Raw genomic sequence first — 16,406 nt, 5'->3', positions numbered from 1 at the left:
AAATAGTAAATTAATACACATAGCAAGAGCGGAAGGTATACATTATGAGTTCTAGCACATGTATATTCGGTGGTAACCTAAATTTCGACCACGCCTGTCAAGAATGGCAAATTTTCAAAGACCGGTTTGTACAGTTCTGCATAGCAAACGACATTACCGAAGATAACGATGCAGCAGGCCTTAAAAGGAGAGCCTTGCTGCTGACGGCGCTGGTTGATGACACATACCGGGTCGTAAAAGACTTGGCCTTCCCGACCTTACTAGACAATGTGGAGTACAAGGCGCTTGTAGCATTGCTAGACCTGCACCTGGAGCCAAAGAGGTGCAGCTTCGCAGAAAGGTGCACTTTCTACAAGGCGGAGCAGCGGGCGGGAGAGGGACTGGCCGAGTGGGCGGCTCGAGTGCGGAGGGCGGCGCAGTACTGCGGGTTCGGAACGGAGCTCGACACGGCGCTGCGCGACCGATTCGTCCTCGGACTGGAGGACGCGAAGGAGAAGGAGCGACTGTTCGCGGAGAGTGTGGAGACGCTCACTATGAACAAGGCACTGGAGCTGGCGCAGGGCGTGCGGTGCGCGCGGCAGGCGCTGCGCGGCGCGCGAGGCGCCGGGGAGCCGCCGCAGCTGCACGAGATGCGAGCGGGCAGCGGCGCGGGCCGCGCCACGCCGGCGGCCGCGCCGTCACCCGCCGCGCAGACACGAGCAGGCAGGTGTAAGGTGTGCGGCTACCGGAACCACACGACGGACCAGTGTAGATTTAGTAATTTGATGTGTCAGAATTGCAATAAGAAGGGCCATCTCAGAAGAATGTGCAAGTCTAGGCGAAACAATTTCCTACAGCCGGAGGACAGCGACAGCGACATTGTAGACGGTAAATATTGCGAATTGTTTCACATCAAAACTTATAATGGTGAGCCTATGCGACAGATCGTAGCGATAGCGAGTGAACAGATTTCGTGCGAAGTAGATAGTGGAAGCGCTGTTTCTGTGTTACCTAAAGGGATGTATGATAAGCATTTCAAACATAAATATAAATTGAAGCCGTGTCATATGATACTGAATTGTTACAACGGCACCAAAATAACACCGATGGGCTGTTTACATCTGCCAATATCATTTGACAATTCTGTCAAAACGATTGGCATGTACGTCATTGACACAGATGAAAGACAACCAGTGTTACTAGGGCGGGATTTTATTGGCGCATTCAATTTGAAGTTATGTTCTGAGAACTGTCTTAACATTCAAAGGGGTGACTATGAAACGTACTTAAAAGAGAAATATGAGAAATTGTTTAGGGACGAATTAGGTACGTTCAATAAGCATAAAATAGAAATTAAGATTAAAGAAGGTTCACAGTTTAAGTATTTCAAGCCGCGGCCCGTTCCTCTTGCCTTGAAGGCAAAGGTCGAAGAGGAGCTGAATCGCCTCGTGGAGTTAGGGATTCTGGAAAAGGTTGAGCATTCCGAGATCGCTACTCCTATTGTGCCGGTGTTGCGGCCCGATGGAAATATACGCCTGTGTGCTGACTATTCGGTAACGCTGAATAAAATGGTTTGCATGGATAATTATCCTATTCCTCGCATTGAGGACTTATTTGCAAAGTTGCACGGTGGTCAAGAATTTTCGAAACTTGATTTGTCTCGAGCGTATAACCAACTGGTTCTAGATGATTCAAAGTATTTGACGTGCATTAACACACATAAAGGGTTGTTTTGTTTCAACAGATTGGTGTTTGGTTTAAGCAATGCCCCGTTCATCTTCCAAAGGACGATGGAGACTCTTTTAGGTGATATTGAAGGTGTTTGCATCTTCTTAGACGACATTCTGGTAACTGGGGAAAACAAGAAAATTCACCTTAAAAGACTGGAGGAAGTGATGAAAAGACTAGAACAGGCAGGGTTGCGTTTGAAGCAGGACAAATGTGAGTTATTCAAAGAGTCTGTAGAGTATTTGGGATTCTTGATTGACAGACATGGCTTACACAAGTCTCCGAAAAAGGTAGAAGCCATTTTGAACTCTAAAAGTCCCAGGAATGAGAGTGAATTGAAGTCATTCCTAGGTATGGTGAACTATTACCGTTGCTTTGTGCCGAACACTTCAAGTGTTCTGAGTCCGTTGCACGCGCTGTTACAAAAAGGGGTCAAATGGGTATGGGGGAATGAACAAGAAGATGCATTTCAAAGGATAAAAACTGAATTAGCATCGGATCAAGTTCTTGCTCATTACAACCCCGAATTACCGACCATAGTGACGTCAGACGCGAGTCCGCACGGGCTGGGCGCAGTGTTGGCGCAGCGGCAGCCGGACGGCACGGAGAGGGTCGTTGCTTACGCTTCGCGTTCGCTTTCTAAAGCGGAGTGTAACTATGCCCAGATTCAGAAAGAAGCAACAGCCATAGTGTTCGCAGTGAAAAAGTTTCACCATTACCTTTATGGACGTGGAGAGCCGTTTGTTCTGAGGACTGATCACAAACCGTTGATCACCATATTCGGTAACAAAAAGGGCGTACCGGAATTAGCGGCGAACAGGTTGCAGCGGTATGCATTGTTCTTGACGGCTTACAATTTCGAGATAGAGTACGTTAGAAGCCAGGATAATGTTGCTGATTTTCTCTCTCGAGCAATAGGTAGCTACAAATATGATAATTCCGAAAATAATGAAACGGGACTGTATATACATTTTATGTCGGATTCTTTATTGAAACCGATCACAATAGCCGATGTAAAAATTGAAACCAGCCGAGACCCAGTTTTGATTAAAGTGTCGAACTGTATTAGGAATGGATGGCCTGCCAAATGTAATGATGATGATTTGAGGCCATACTATAGGTGTAGATATGAACTGTCTCGAGAGAACGATTGCATTATTAGGGGCCATAAATTGGTTATACCTAATAAATTTCGTAAACAGTTACTAGATGAACTGCATAGCTCTCATTTTGGTGTAGTGAAAAGTAAAACAGAGGCTAGAGCACGTATGTGGTGGCCCGGCATCGACCGGCACATCGAGGAGATAGTCGGCTCGTGCTCCGCGTGCGCCGCGCTGAGGCCCGCGCCGCCGCACGCGCCGCTCGCGGTCTGGACATACCCGGAGCGGCCGTGGCAGCGCATGCACATTGATATGTTTTCACTGCACGACAAGCAGTTCCTAGTTGCTGTAGATGCACATACAAAATGGGTAGAATGCTATGTGATGAGCAAAACGGACACTAAAAGTGTGTTAGAAAAATTAGAAGAGCTTTTTAGCAGATTTGGATTGGTGGAGACCCTGGTGAGTGATAATGGGTCCAATTTTGTGTCAGCCGAGTTTGAGCGTTTTTGTGGGCACAATGGTATAAGCCACATCACCAGCGCGCCGTACCATCCGGCATCAAATGGCCAGGCAGAAAATAGCGTTAAGACGGTAAAAAGGGCTTTGAAGGTGATACTAAAACCGGGAGATAGTCAAACAGCTTGTCAGAGTGGTGTAAATAGATATTTATTTGACTATAGGAACTCGGTTCATTTGACGACAGGTTTTTCTCCTGCGCAGTTAATGTTCGGTCGCACGTTGCGCGGTCGTTTCGATCTGTTGCGAGGCTCACCACCGCCGCCAGCTCCGCAGGATGCGCCGGCTACGGTGTCGCTGTCGGCTGAAGCTCAGAGAAATGTTTCTGCTCAGCAAGACTCTCAAGGTAGACAGTACGGTGGCCATAGGCGAGCCAACTTTTGTATCGGTGACTATGTTTTGGCTAAATGTTTTTTTAATAATGGTAATAGGACTGAATGGAAATTGGGCAAGGTTGAAGAAAAGATAGGTGCCATGATGTATATAGTGTACATAGGAGATTTAGATGTGAAAGTTAGAAAGCATGTTGATCACCTCCTGAAATATAAGGGTATTGTGGAAGATGATGATGATGTGCCATACTATGACTGCACCGATGTTACTGCTGGCACTTATATAGAGGGGGAGGAGAGTAGAGGCGAGGCTGCTCCTCAGCCACCAGTGGGTGACAGTGGTCGGCCAGTACGTTCCACTAGGAATCCGAATCCTAGATATAAGTAAATTATAATAAGAAGGAAATATTTTATGTAAATAATTATTTGATTTTGTTTTGTTAATGATTTATTACTTTAGTTGGATTAATGTGTAAGGATGTATTGATTTTTAAGTTGCTTATATTGTTTTGTAAATAGTAGGGGAGGAATGTGGTGTTTGGACCTTTTTGATATATAAGTTTGTTTATATGTTTAGGTTGTCTATTACCGAATAGAAGAATGGTGAACAGCAAACTCGTATATTATTTCCCTAAATATCACATAAAGGCATAAAAGAAAACAAAAAACTAAAGTTACTGAAAGCTAGTAGGTGTACTTGTGACGATATTTACTTGTTAATAAAAGTACCTACGGACTTATTATTCTGCTCAGAAGCAGCTACAAAAAATACGTTGTTACCCTTATTTAGTATAACAACAGGCTCACATGTCACCCTTTATAAAATTAAGAGTTTAATTTCGCCGTATAATAATCATAATTACATTACACACGACTTTGCAACGTTCCATGCCCAAAAAATCACTTACCAAAAAACGTAAGAATTTCGACCGCGCTTTCGCAGCCACAACAATTTGGGGCTAACACCGCTCCCACACTTTTCCCCCTAATTACCCTAATGAAAACCGCTAAATAACTCAAATCAATTAATTACAATCAACATCCGAAGGAAACGCCGAATTTGTTTTTCTTGCCGGCCTCTAACAACCGCTAAATAGTTTATTGAAATAGCAGTTTTACAGTCAAATGATTGTAAAAGAGAAACCCATTTTTACAATTTCCTGATCTGCTGTTGAATCGAACTAGATTAGTGAAATGAACATTATTATGTATCTGATGACCCCCCATGTAAGGTATCATAGGTGCCAAGTGACCCAAGTGTAGACACTAACACCCCCACAGATAATACTTGAGAATAGAACAGAATGGAAGGTATCATAGAGAAAATTCTATCAATGATTTAAAAAATGTTGCCTGCGGTCCCTATGTTATGCCAACCTAAGATAAGACCAACACAAGTTAAGAAGATAGAGGCTCATTGCTGCCTACACTCGGTACTTTATAAGGCATACTGTTTCTTTAATTTTGGCCCTCGTGTAAACTATTACTTCAGGTCTTGATTGCCACGCAACATTCCAACCAATCGAGCAACTAATACGAAGACTTGTAAATATAGAAAACGTTCAAGAACCCATACATTTCGCTGCGTGGTTTCACTAACACATTTTATTACATAAAGTCTTATAACGCATGACCGCTCCGCAGTACTTTGGCTTCCTAATTTATCGATAGTTATATAATTTTACTATGTATGCAGATTTTTTATTTATTGTAGAGAAAGGTTCTTGAGTACGCATGATTACTCATGATTGATAATGATAAATAAATTGTATAATACATAAGCGTTTCATATAATATTGTTAGAATAGTGCGCGTCTGGTCTCACGACATCTAAGTAATAAAAGAGCAACATTTAAACGATGGTATGTTATTGATAAAAAAAAAATTCTTTATTTTAGCCAAAAAAAAAAAAGTATTCACAGAAAACAATACACAGTGGGACCTGCACTAGGAAAAACCTGTAACGCGGGCTCCCGGTTCAATTTACAAAAGATTTGACAGTTTGTGATAAAAAAGAATTAAACAAAGTAAAAAATAATAATTATGAGCTATTCTTAACCATGCTTTAAACAAATTATAAAATAAAATAAAAATTACTGTTAAATTTAAAGTTAAGAGCCAAAACATTATTGCTGTCTAGGATTGTGGTTACAAATGTATTATAAAACATAAAACATAAAGTAATACAGGGAGGGGGAGGGGGGGGGATATAAATAAATAGATAAATATATATATATATATGTATATATAGGCGTATATTATTATATTTAATTAGCTTTATCCATCATCTATCCATCTATCAAGCGACCTGTGGTCAACTTGTGATGAGTAGTAGAGCCTCTGTGTCATCATAATTTAATGCATTAAGCCACTTTTTAGCACGAATTTTGAGTTCATTTCTAGTGCAACCCTGTATGTCACAGTTAGCGAGAGCCTTATTGAAAATAAATGGGAATGCGAAGTACTTAAATCGTTTAGCGAACGCGGTGTAGACACGTGGGACATACAGTCTTGGAACTCTCCTGTGGCTCTGTGCAGATAACTCGTTTGAGGCTATGTTATGGTGAGCCAGTAATACCCGGAAGATATAGAGTTGGCGAACTGTTAGCAACTTCACATCTTCAAATAGTCGGTGAGTAGGGTGGCGAAACTTAAGCTTCAGCATGACTTTTAAGACGGCTCTTTGTGCCCTTTCGAGATTTATGATGAGAGTTTTAGCTGCTCCGCCCCAGACTGTCACACAATATGAGAGTAATGATTGACACAGAGACTGATAAACCAGGAGAAGAACATTTTTGGAAGCTGCATCTCTCAGAAGTTTCATTACATAAATAACTTTTCTAATTTTGCCAGAGAGAGCCAGAACATGGTCTTTAAAGGAAAGTCTTTCGTCAATCATGACACCAAGGTATTTTATGGCTGTAGTGTTTCCAATTGTGCTGCAGCCGCAGTCCGTGTCAGCTAGCCCATCGCAAACATGAATTTTTAGTGCTGGGACGAGCGGAGGAGATGAGGCACGAGTTTTGTGGAAACAAAGGTATTTTGTCTTTGTGGAGTTTAAGGTGAGAAGGTTGTTTGATAGCCATTTTGAGACTATATTAAGTCCGCGTTGAGTCTCATTAAAAGCATCTGGCCACGATGAACCTCTGAAAACTAGTGCTGTATCATCAGCGTAGCAGACGACATCAACTTTATCGTTACCGGATAGCTGAGTGGTAATGTCATTAATGTAGGCTATAAACAGAGTCGGACCCAAAATACTGCCTTGGGGGACTCCAAAGGTATTTTTTTCTGGGTCTGCAATGTGATTACCTATTTTTACACACTGTCTGCGATCGGCCAGATAACTCTTGAACCAGTCGTAAGCTACACCGCGGATTCCGAGGGACTCGAGTTTCTTCAGCAAGATGAGAGGGGACACTGTATCAAAGGCTTTCGCCAAGTCCAGGAAGACACCAATGCATGCATCGCCTTTGTCTAGTGCAGATGAAACACCTGATACCAAGCGCTGGATAGCATCTTCGGTGGATTTCCCTTGACGAAAGCCAAATTGATTCGAAGATAGAAGAAAATTCGATTCCAAAAAATTTACCAGACGTTTATTCACAATTTTTTCCAGCAACTTTGAGAAAATACTCAGAAGTGATATGGGTCTGTAGTTCGATGGCTCTTTTTTATTACCTCCTTTGTGTATGGGTACCACGGCTGCCAATTTCCAGCACGACGGAAATACTCCCGTCTCTATGCTGAGATTAAATATGCGCGATAATGGCGTTACAACAGATTGGCTTATTTCTTTAATTAACCTGGTATTGAATCCATCGAGCCCAGGAGCGCTACTAATTTTCAAACCTCTAATGATACTGTCAATTTCATGCGGGTCTGTTGGGCTAAGATAAAATGAGTCTCTATTATAGGCAAGCTCCACCTCATTTGCTAGATCCTCCTGTGATTTATTTAGCTTTTCCAGTATTTTAGAAGCAAGGCGACAACCCACACTGGCAAAGTAATCGTTGCACGCTGAAAGAGACTCCGGAATGGTGTCTTTCGCCTCAAGGAGTTGAGAGGGGGAAGTACAGCCGTAATTAAGATCGCATATGTGCTTTATAGACTGCCAGAGTTTCTTAGGATCGTCTTTGTTTTCGGTTAGTAATTGGTTCTCATAGTTGGACTTTAAGGATTTAAGCAGCTTTTTACAGAAATTTCGGTATCGTTTGTAAGTCACTAAGAGTGCCGAGTCTTCTTTATTTTGTCTGACCTTCATGTGGAGGTTGTCTCTATGCTGTATGCATCTCATTAAACCGGGTGTTATCCATTCTTTAAGGTTGTGGTTTGACCGACTAACTTTTTCTATCCTGGTGTGGCGTTTACAAATGTCGTCAATGACAGTAGTGAATTTTTCAGCCATAACAGATACATCGATAGAATCAATGTGGGACCAGTCATATTCGTTAAGCTCAGCCTTGATGGCATTGTGATCAATTTTTCGCAGAAAGCGAGAAAGCCTTGGTCGCCTTACCACAGATGAAATTCCTGCCATAGTTAAATGATGATCAGTTGCACTTGTGGTACATACTAGACCAACGCTGTCCAGCTTACATCCTACAAAAATATGATCTAGGCAAGACTTTTCCCTAGTTGGTTTAGTGATTGCGGGTTTTAGACCTTTTTCAGCAGTCCAGCAGAGGTATTCATTGACTTTATTATTCATAGCTTCGGTAAGGATATTAATGTTAATATCTCCGGCAAGAATAATCTGTGATTTTCGTCGAGCTGAATCAAGGACTCCATCCAAAGAGAAAATAAAGTTGTCGTGATTTTGAAAGGATGGGGAACGATAGATGCCGAATATGCAAAATGAATTTGGAAATTCCACTGCCAAACAGTTAGCATCCAAAATTTCTGGCTCAGATACGTTGACGTCCCAGTCAGCTTTAACATAAACTATGACTCCTCCGTTTTTGTTTATAAACTTATTCGTATGAAAACTTACTTAGTTATAACCTGGGAGACTTCTTATAATAACTGTATCTGTTAAATGGCACTCAGTTAGTATAATAATATCAAAGTCGATTCCTAGTCTTTTGATGTCTATTAAGAACATGTCAAAGTTTTTCTGAATGCTTCTGATGTTAAAAGTGGCAACTTTGAAGTTGTGTTGACTACTAAAACAAGATTTGCAATCAGTAGGGTTAGAAACGGTATGGCAAGGAACTGACATGGTTGCATCAATGTTATTTTCCATTTCTAGAAGCAAGTTAGCCATCGCGAAAATTTAAAACATTTGATTCTTCGCCGAACCACTTCTTCAGATTACGAATTAGAATTGATTTATCGCTTTCTTCAGGTTTAAATAGATTTAGTAGCCTAGTACGTGATTTAAAACACGATTTCTTGCTTTGATTAAAGTTTTCTTTCACATAGATGGACACAGTATTATGGTAGTTACTATAAACATAATATAAAAAGGGGGTTGTGGGGATAGAGTTGGGAGTGAGGTAAAGATATATAAGTACAAGGTTACATTCATATACAAAAACATAGTAATTAGAATTTAGTTCAAAATCAAGAAGTTTCGCTCTGCGAGGCCTTGGGGATCGGCAGGTACTTGTCCAGGTCCTCCAGATTGCGGATCGTGATTGCTGACGACTTGTCGACCTTTCGAATGAGGATTGATCCGTCTTTAACCCAGCAGTATCTAAATCCATTCTGACGAGCTCGTAGTCTTGCTTCACGAAATAATATCCGGTTGCCCTTTGTAAGCCTCTCGTTTATGAAGAGTTTGTGTGGGGGGGCATTGACAACTCCTTCTGACGTTAAATTCCGCCGAGACTTGGCAGCTTTAATCAGCTCGCGGCGCTTTGTCTGGCGAACCAGCTTGACCACTATAGTCCGTGGCAACTTTTCTGGATGAGCTGGGTTTTCAGATGTGACACGGCGAGGGCCAGCTCGAAAGACGTCGTCTAAGTCCTCGTTCTTCAAATCAACGCCAATCCTCTTTGAAATTACCATAGCTATGTGCTCAATATTCTCATTTTCGGTTTCTGGGACGCCGGCGATTTCAATTTCATTTTTTAGGAGGTACTGGTCTTGAGCAGATATTATTGCTTGAGATTGCTGCAGAGAGGCTTTCAGATGAAGTATTTCCCGCTCCTGATCAGAAATCCGCTTAGCAAACTCGCCTAGTCTTTCTGTAATTGTTGTAGAGACTGCGTTTAACTGAGTAGACAAATCAGCTACCCATTGTATTTGCATGATAAAAAGATGTGACGGATATCTCGTCTAGACGAGACGGCACAATGGGAGTCGTCGAGTCATCTCTGCAATATAAGGTATATTGTAGGAAGAAGATAGAGGTACTCACTACAATATACTTACCTAGCTTTGTAGTGGACGAGCTCTCCTCATATTAAATCTTACAATAGTACCACTTGAATATCTAGATCAAATAATTTAAAAAGTTTGTTACCTCCCGGGATGATTGCAAATAATTAGCGTCTCTACCTTTGCATATATTAACCGATTCGGTTGATTTAAAAACTCATAACACCATCCGTTTCCGACATACACATAATACACAACCATATACAGGCACACTATAAAACACTCTTGTACTGCTTCATTACTTTTCCTGTGTGATTTTTTTATTAATAAATATATTGAAACTGAACTATCCAGAATAGATCCTATGATGTATTGTTCACGTCGTACAACAAGATATATTCGCATTTCTACTACAGTTTACATTTTCACTCGACTGTAAAAAGTTTACATACTCACTTTTACACGCGCAATTCACTCTGCTCGCTATAAACCGAGAATGTAAACTTGCGGCGCCGTAAACGTAACGTTTAACGTCTATATCGTGCACGTGCGAGCGCCATTTAGAAATTCGTTACATTTTTATTTTTATAGCATCATTTTCCAATGCTTCAGCGAAGACGATTTAAACTTTCAAAGCTTTTGAATTTTGTAAACATGCTGAATTAATACTCGTTTTTATATCAGTAACTTCTTGGGAGTTCACCGAAGGATGTATTGGAATCTCGTAAGTCAATGGATTGGATGGGCAAAACTATGGGTGATGTTGTGCTTTGAGGGTACCATAACCATTACAAATATGATAAGTCTAAATCGTGACCGCGGTCCGTCCGGATTACTTCAAACACAGCCGAATAAGCAGGGGTCCAAGACAAGAGAGGCTATACTTTATCAATAAACAGGTTCATCTATGTCATTAGACCGTACTGTTCGCTTGCCTACTGTGCATGCGGGCGGCCAGGAAATAAGCAGGAGGATCGAGGGATGCTATAGTCTATCTGAACTGTACGATCTACTTACTTGTTCCCATCCCTCTTCACAAAGTGCGGGTACTGGAGCGAGAAGCACAGGTCCAGCTCGACGTCCATGGGCGGGATCACTATGTCATTAGACCGTACTGTTCGCTTGCCTACTGTGCATGCGGGCGGCCAGGAAATAAGCAGGAGGATCGAGGGATGCTATAGTCTATCTGAACTGTATGATCTACTTACTTGTTCCCATCCCTCTTCACAAAGTGCGGGTACTGGAGCGAGAAGCACAGGTCCAGCTCGACGTCCATGGGCGGGATCACTATGTCATTAGACCGTACTGTTCGCTTGCCTACTGTGCATGCGGGCGGCCAGGAAATAAGCAGGAGGATCGAGGGATGCTATAGTCTATCTGAACTGTACGATCTACTTACTTGTTCCCATCCCTCTTCACAAAGTGCGGGTACTGGAGCGAGAAGCACAGGTCCAGCTCGACGTCCATGGGCGGGATCACTATGTCATTAGACCGTACTGTTCGCTTGCCTACTGTGCATGCGGGCGGCCAGGAAATAAGCAGGAGGATCGAGGGATGCTATAGTCTATCTGAACTGTATGATCTACTTACTTGTTCCCATCCCTCTTCACAAAGTGCGGGTACTGGAGCGAGAAGCACAGGTCCAGCTCGACGTCCATGGGCGGGATCACTATGTCATTAGACCGTACTGTTCGCTTGCCTACTGTGCATGCGGGCGGCCAGGAAATAAGCAGGAGGATCGAGGGATGCTATAGTCTATCTGAACTGTATGATCTACTTACTTGTTCCCATCCCTCTTCACAAAGTGCGGGTACTGGAGCGAGAAGCACAGGTCCAGCTCGACGTCCATGGGCGGGATCACTATGTCATTAGACCGTACTGTTCGCTTGCCTACTGTGCATGCGGGCGGCCAGGAAATAAGCAGGAGGATCGAGGGATGCTATAGTCTATCTGAACTGTATGATCTACTTACTTGTTCCCATCCCTCTTCACAAAGTGCGGGTACTGGAGCGAGAAGCACAGGTCCAGCTCGACGTCCATGGGCGGGATCACTATGTCATTAGACCGTACTGTTCGCTTGCCTACTGTGCATGCGGGCGGCCAGGAAATAAGCAGGAGGATCGAGGGATGCTATAGTCTATCTGAACTGTATGATCTACTTACTTGTTCCCATCCCTCTTCACAAAGTGCGGGTACTGGAGCGAGAAGCACAGGTCCAGCTCGACGTCCATGGGCGGGATCACTATGTCATTAGACCGTACTGTTCGCTTGCCTACTGTGCATGCGGGCGGCCAGGAAATAAGCAGGAGGATCGAGGGATGCTATAGTCTATCTGAACTGTATGATCTACTTACTTGTTCCCATCCCTCTTCACAAAGTGCGGGTACTGGAGCGAGAAGCACAGGTCCAGCTCGACGTCCATGGGCGGGATCACTATGTCATTAGACCGTACTGTTCGCTTGCCTACTGTGCATGCGGGCGGCCAGGAAATAAGCAGGAGGATCGAGGGATGCTATAGTCTATCTGAACTGTATGATCTACTTACTTGTTCCCATCCCTCTTCACAAAGTGCGGGTACTGGAGCGAGAAGCACAGGTCCAGCTCGACGTCCATGGGCGGGATCACTATGTCATTAGACCGTAGGGTCCGCTTGCTGCTGTGCATGCGCGCGGCGAGAATGACGGCGCCCGCGCCCGCGCCCGCGCCGCCCCCCGCGTCCCCCAGCGAGCCGCACACTCGGAGGCGCGTGATGCGCAGTGTGCACAGTCTGGAATAGAAGAGGAGGGTGTGCTGTAGTGATGGAGAATTTGGAGACTTTCACTGAGTTGCACAAAGGAACTTTAAGCTAATGCTGCCATTAATCTATGGCTTCCTTGCTTTGACAGTATACGGACAGAAAGAGACAGACAAAGATTTAGTGCCGACATTAGCGCGACATACGACAGCAAAGTATCCATTCGAAATCGATGCTTAAAATTGTGACCCTTTAACGTTTTATAAATTCTGTTTACACCGGTTTTCATATTACCTAGCCAACCAATATAGTTTCAGCTGGCGTTACTTTTACATTTCACCAACTTCATTAACATAATTGTATTACATGAACATTCCAAAATCCGTACAAACTGCCTACCCACATCTGAAGAAATGCTTAACATAATCAAAGGTCATGTTAGGGAGAATTCAACCTCGATCGTAAAGCCTTACCGAACTCAGAAACACGAAATAAAAAGGAATTTTCTAGTCATTACTATGGAAAGTTATACATGGAAAACCTGCCAATTGGAAGCCGAGGAAACCTCACTGAATATGAATTCATACTCTTCTTGGCCTTTTCCAAAAGTCTTTTATATTTTTTCGAGCAACACAAGTTATATCTACATGCAAAAGTCACACATTGGTATATAGATTAAATTATTCAAATAAAAGGTAATACATAGGTAATATAGAGTAGGTAGACACATAGGTAGGTATAGCATGAGACACCCTTAATTACCTGTACATGTTAACAGATAGCTGGTCATTAGCATGTGGTTGTGGATGCCCAGGAATAAATCTTAAATGGAGGCTCCTCCTGATCAGCCTACATTCCCCATCCGCGGAAATCACTACATAACGCTAAACAAAGTACATACGACATAAATACATATCTATTATACAAATGATTATTATGAAAGCGGGGCACATAATCGGGGAACGTGTAAACAAATTACCAATTAGCGACGTACGAGTCTAGTTTAACAAATCTCTAATTAATAATAATGAGGTCGAAAGCCAAACAGTTACCCTCATTGAATAAACAGGGAACAGCCAATATTTACTTGATAATGTTATTGTGAGATTGGATACATTTCTTAATTAAAATCGATCCAAACGTACGTAGGTATGAAACTTGGTGTTATTATTGCCTAATTCGTATTTTACTTAACACCGACGGAGGATTATAATTTGAAGAATCATGCTAAAATGCATGAACTACAAGTTGCAGTAAAATTTAGCTAAACAAACTTTTATGTAAGTATATTTTTTATCTAATTCAACAATTTATTGCTTTATTTAATGAAGGAAAATAATAGAAACGAGAAATATGTACGACGTAACGACATAAGCAAACAGCAATATAAGTCAGAAATCCTTTCTTCATAATGTGGATATTGTGCGAATACGGCTACGTTTCAACAATAAAGAGGGATCCTTTGTTACACACAGCTTTGTATCAGATATTGCTAAGGCTTCCCAGAAATTGCTACAATATCTATGAAGCTGTACGCAATATTGCTTCATATCTACTTGTAAGTGGGACGCCCTTCATTCCGCTGGTAGGATGAGGGACACCGAGGACAAAGTGTTTTTTCTTTGTCAGAGGCATATAGGTATGTATACTTTGCAAATCATTGCTAAAAGGATAAGTACGGTGGCCTGCGCCTAAAAGTATACAGGCGGAGTTTTTAAAATAGCGATCTCAAGCTCACATGCAGCTCAAGCACATCCACATAAACACCACTGCTACACACATCACACACAACACGTCCCCAGATTTATAACAGATGTAGCTGGTGGCTTCATCATCAGGGATCGCTATTTTAAAAACTCCGCCTGTATACTTTTAGGCGCAGGCCACCGTACCTAAATCACACAGTACTATTGTTTTAACTACCTTTGAGTGTTGGTGCACTGGCGACAAACATGGCAATTTGGGACTAACATAAAAGTATAGGTTGTAGTAATAAACACTAACTGGGCGCTTATATTGTGATTGTGCCATAGAACAACGCGGACTCAGGTATATTGAATGTACATATTGTGTGCATGTGTATTGAATGTACATATTGAGTACTCGTACTGTGACTGACTCCCGCTTATATTTTAACGATCATTATTGTTTTACGCCAATAGCATTTACCAGTCACAACACAGCAGATGCGTGACAATACTGATAATGATAATTCGCCACGTACTATGTCTACGATGGCTGCGCAATTCGGATTAAAATTAAATTACTCGAGACTGAATTCCGACAAGATTGAATGTACCCCGTCCGTGCACAGAATAATGGTTAACCGAAATTATACAAGACCCGTACATCCCTTCATTACGCAACTTTTGTTCAACATTTAATTTAAAATACATTTAAATATGGTGATGGTGAATCGATATGACGAATTGCAAATTATGAGGCCGATTGAGAACCAGATGAATTATTAAATTACAATAACAATGCTAAGAATGCTATTGTAACATAATAATTAGAGCGAATGTAGGCGTATCGAAACTTAATTATACTCCGTACAGTCGAAACGTAAAAACATTTTCGGAACAAGTACAAATCTTTATTCAGAAAATGTAGGCAGAAATAATATTTACTTTTCAATCTAAACCTCAATGGAGTTTCCACGAATTTCAGCGGCTTATTTGCTCGTAGAAATTATTCCAAACATGTTCACGTTAAATATCATGAAAAACATTATTTCATGTAAATGACGTGTATTTTGTGTAAACTTTAGTATATCGACATAATCCAAAGCACAGAACAGGCAGTACTCGTAGAACTAGGTTCTAGGTTTTTTTAGAATCTATTTTCCCAGTGGATTTGCACCATTAAAGTATTTTTTACAAAATTAAAACTTATAAATAAAACAACACAAAAGAGCGGCCTTATTGCTTAAAGCCATCTCTCTATTAGACAACCCTTATAACCGATGTAACCACAACTACCTCTACCCTGTAAGGAAATGTATTTAAAAAACTCATACATTTTCATGGATTTCATATTCGCCAAGCCTTTGGCCTGTGCTTTGGCACATAAGTTGGTGGTTTTTATCTCAGGATACATTAAATAAACAATGTTATAGCTTAGTAGGTACCTAAGTTCAATTTATACCTACCATAATATCTAGCTAGTTTCCAATTTTCAGAAACCAGAAATAGAGAGCAATCCAAGATTTCAGCAAATTGAAGCCGGCCACTTCAGCGAGTAATGTAATTTCAGCTGAGGAATGTTGCCGTTTGAAAATGGAATTTCAGTCGTTTATTTTTATAAGCTAAAAATCTTTCCGAGAAGAAAATTTTAGAAAGAATTTTTGAATGGCCAGTTATTATAGTTTCAGACTTCTGGAGAGCATTTTGTTTAATTTTATGTGTCGATAAAAAGTTATGTAAGAGCTCAACCTAGTTTGATAACATTATTAGATGAGAACATTATTGATTAAGTAACCCTTTTCCCCTTCCAAAATTGACACTTTTATACGAAAACCCAGTTCCTTTCTAGCATGTGCGTTAAGAAATGATAGAATCAGTATCAGGTCAGTAGGTTTCTCCCGCCCAAGTATGGATAGAAGACGCCGCACTGCCCTGCTTCCCGCAACCTGCCTGGTTCTAATGGCCCTAACCACTTCAACACATGGCCGTGACAACTAGCCATGTA

General features: G+C 41.7%; 1 protein-coding gene across 4 annotated transcripts in view; it reads right to left on the bottom strand.

The window, feature by feature from the left end:
• LOC105391118 (phosphofurin acidic cluster sorting protein 1) overlaps positions 1 to 16,406 on the bottom strand; it is a 106,306-nt gene that overhangs the window by 27,681 nt on the left and 62,219 nt on the right. For all 4 annotated transcript variants that reach the window (XM_048630116.1, XM_048630117.1, XM_048630118.1 and 1 more), the window contains exon 2: positions 12,528 to 12,749. In XM_048630116.1, the coding sequence (XP_048486073.1) occupies positions 12,528 to 12,749 (222 nt within the window). The remainder of the gene's footprint in view (positions 1 to 12,527; positions 12,750 to 16,406) is intronic.

Source organism: Plutella xylostella, chromosome 25 (assembly GCF_932276165.1).
Source record: "Plutella xylostella chromosome 25, ilPluXylo3.1, whole genome shotgun sequence".
Taxonomy (NCBI): Eukaryota; Metazoa; Arthropoda; class Insecta; order Lepidoptera; family Plutellidae; genus Plutella; species Plutella xylostella.
The sequence above is the reverse complement of the archived record's forward strand: the minus strand, read 5'-3'. Positions and strand labels throughout refer to the sequence as shown.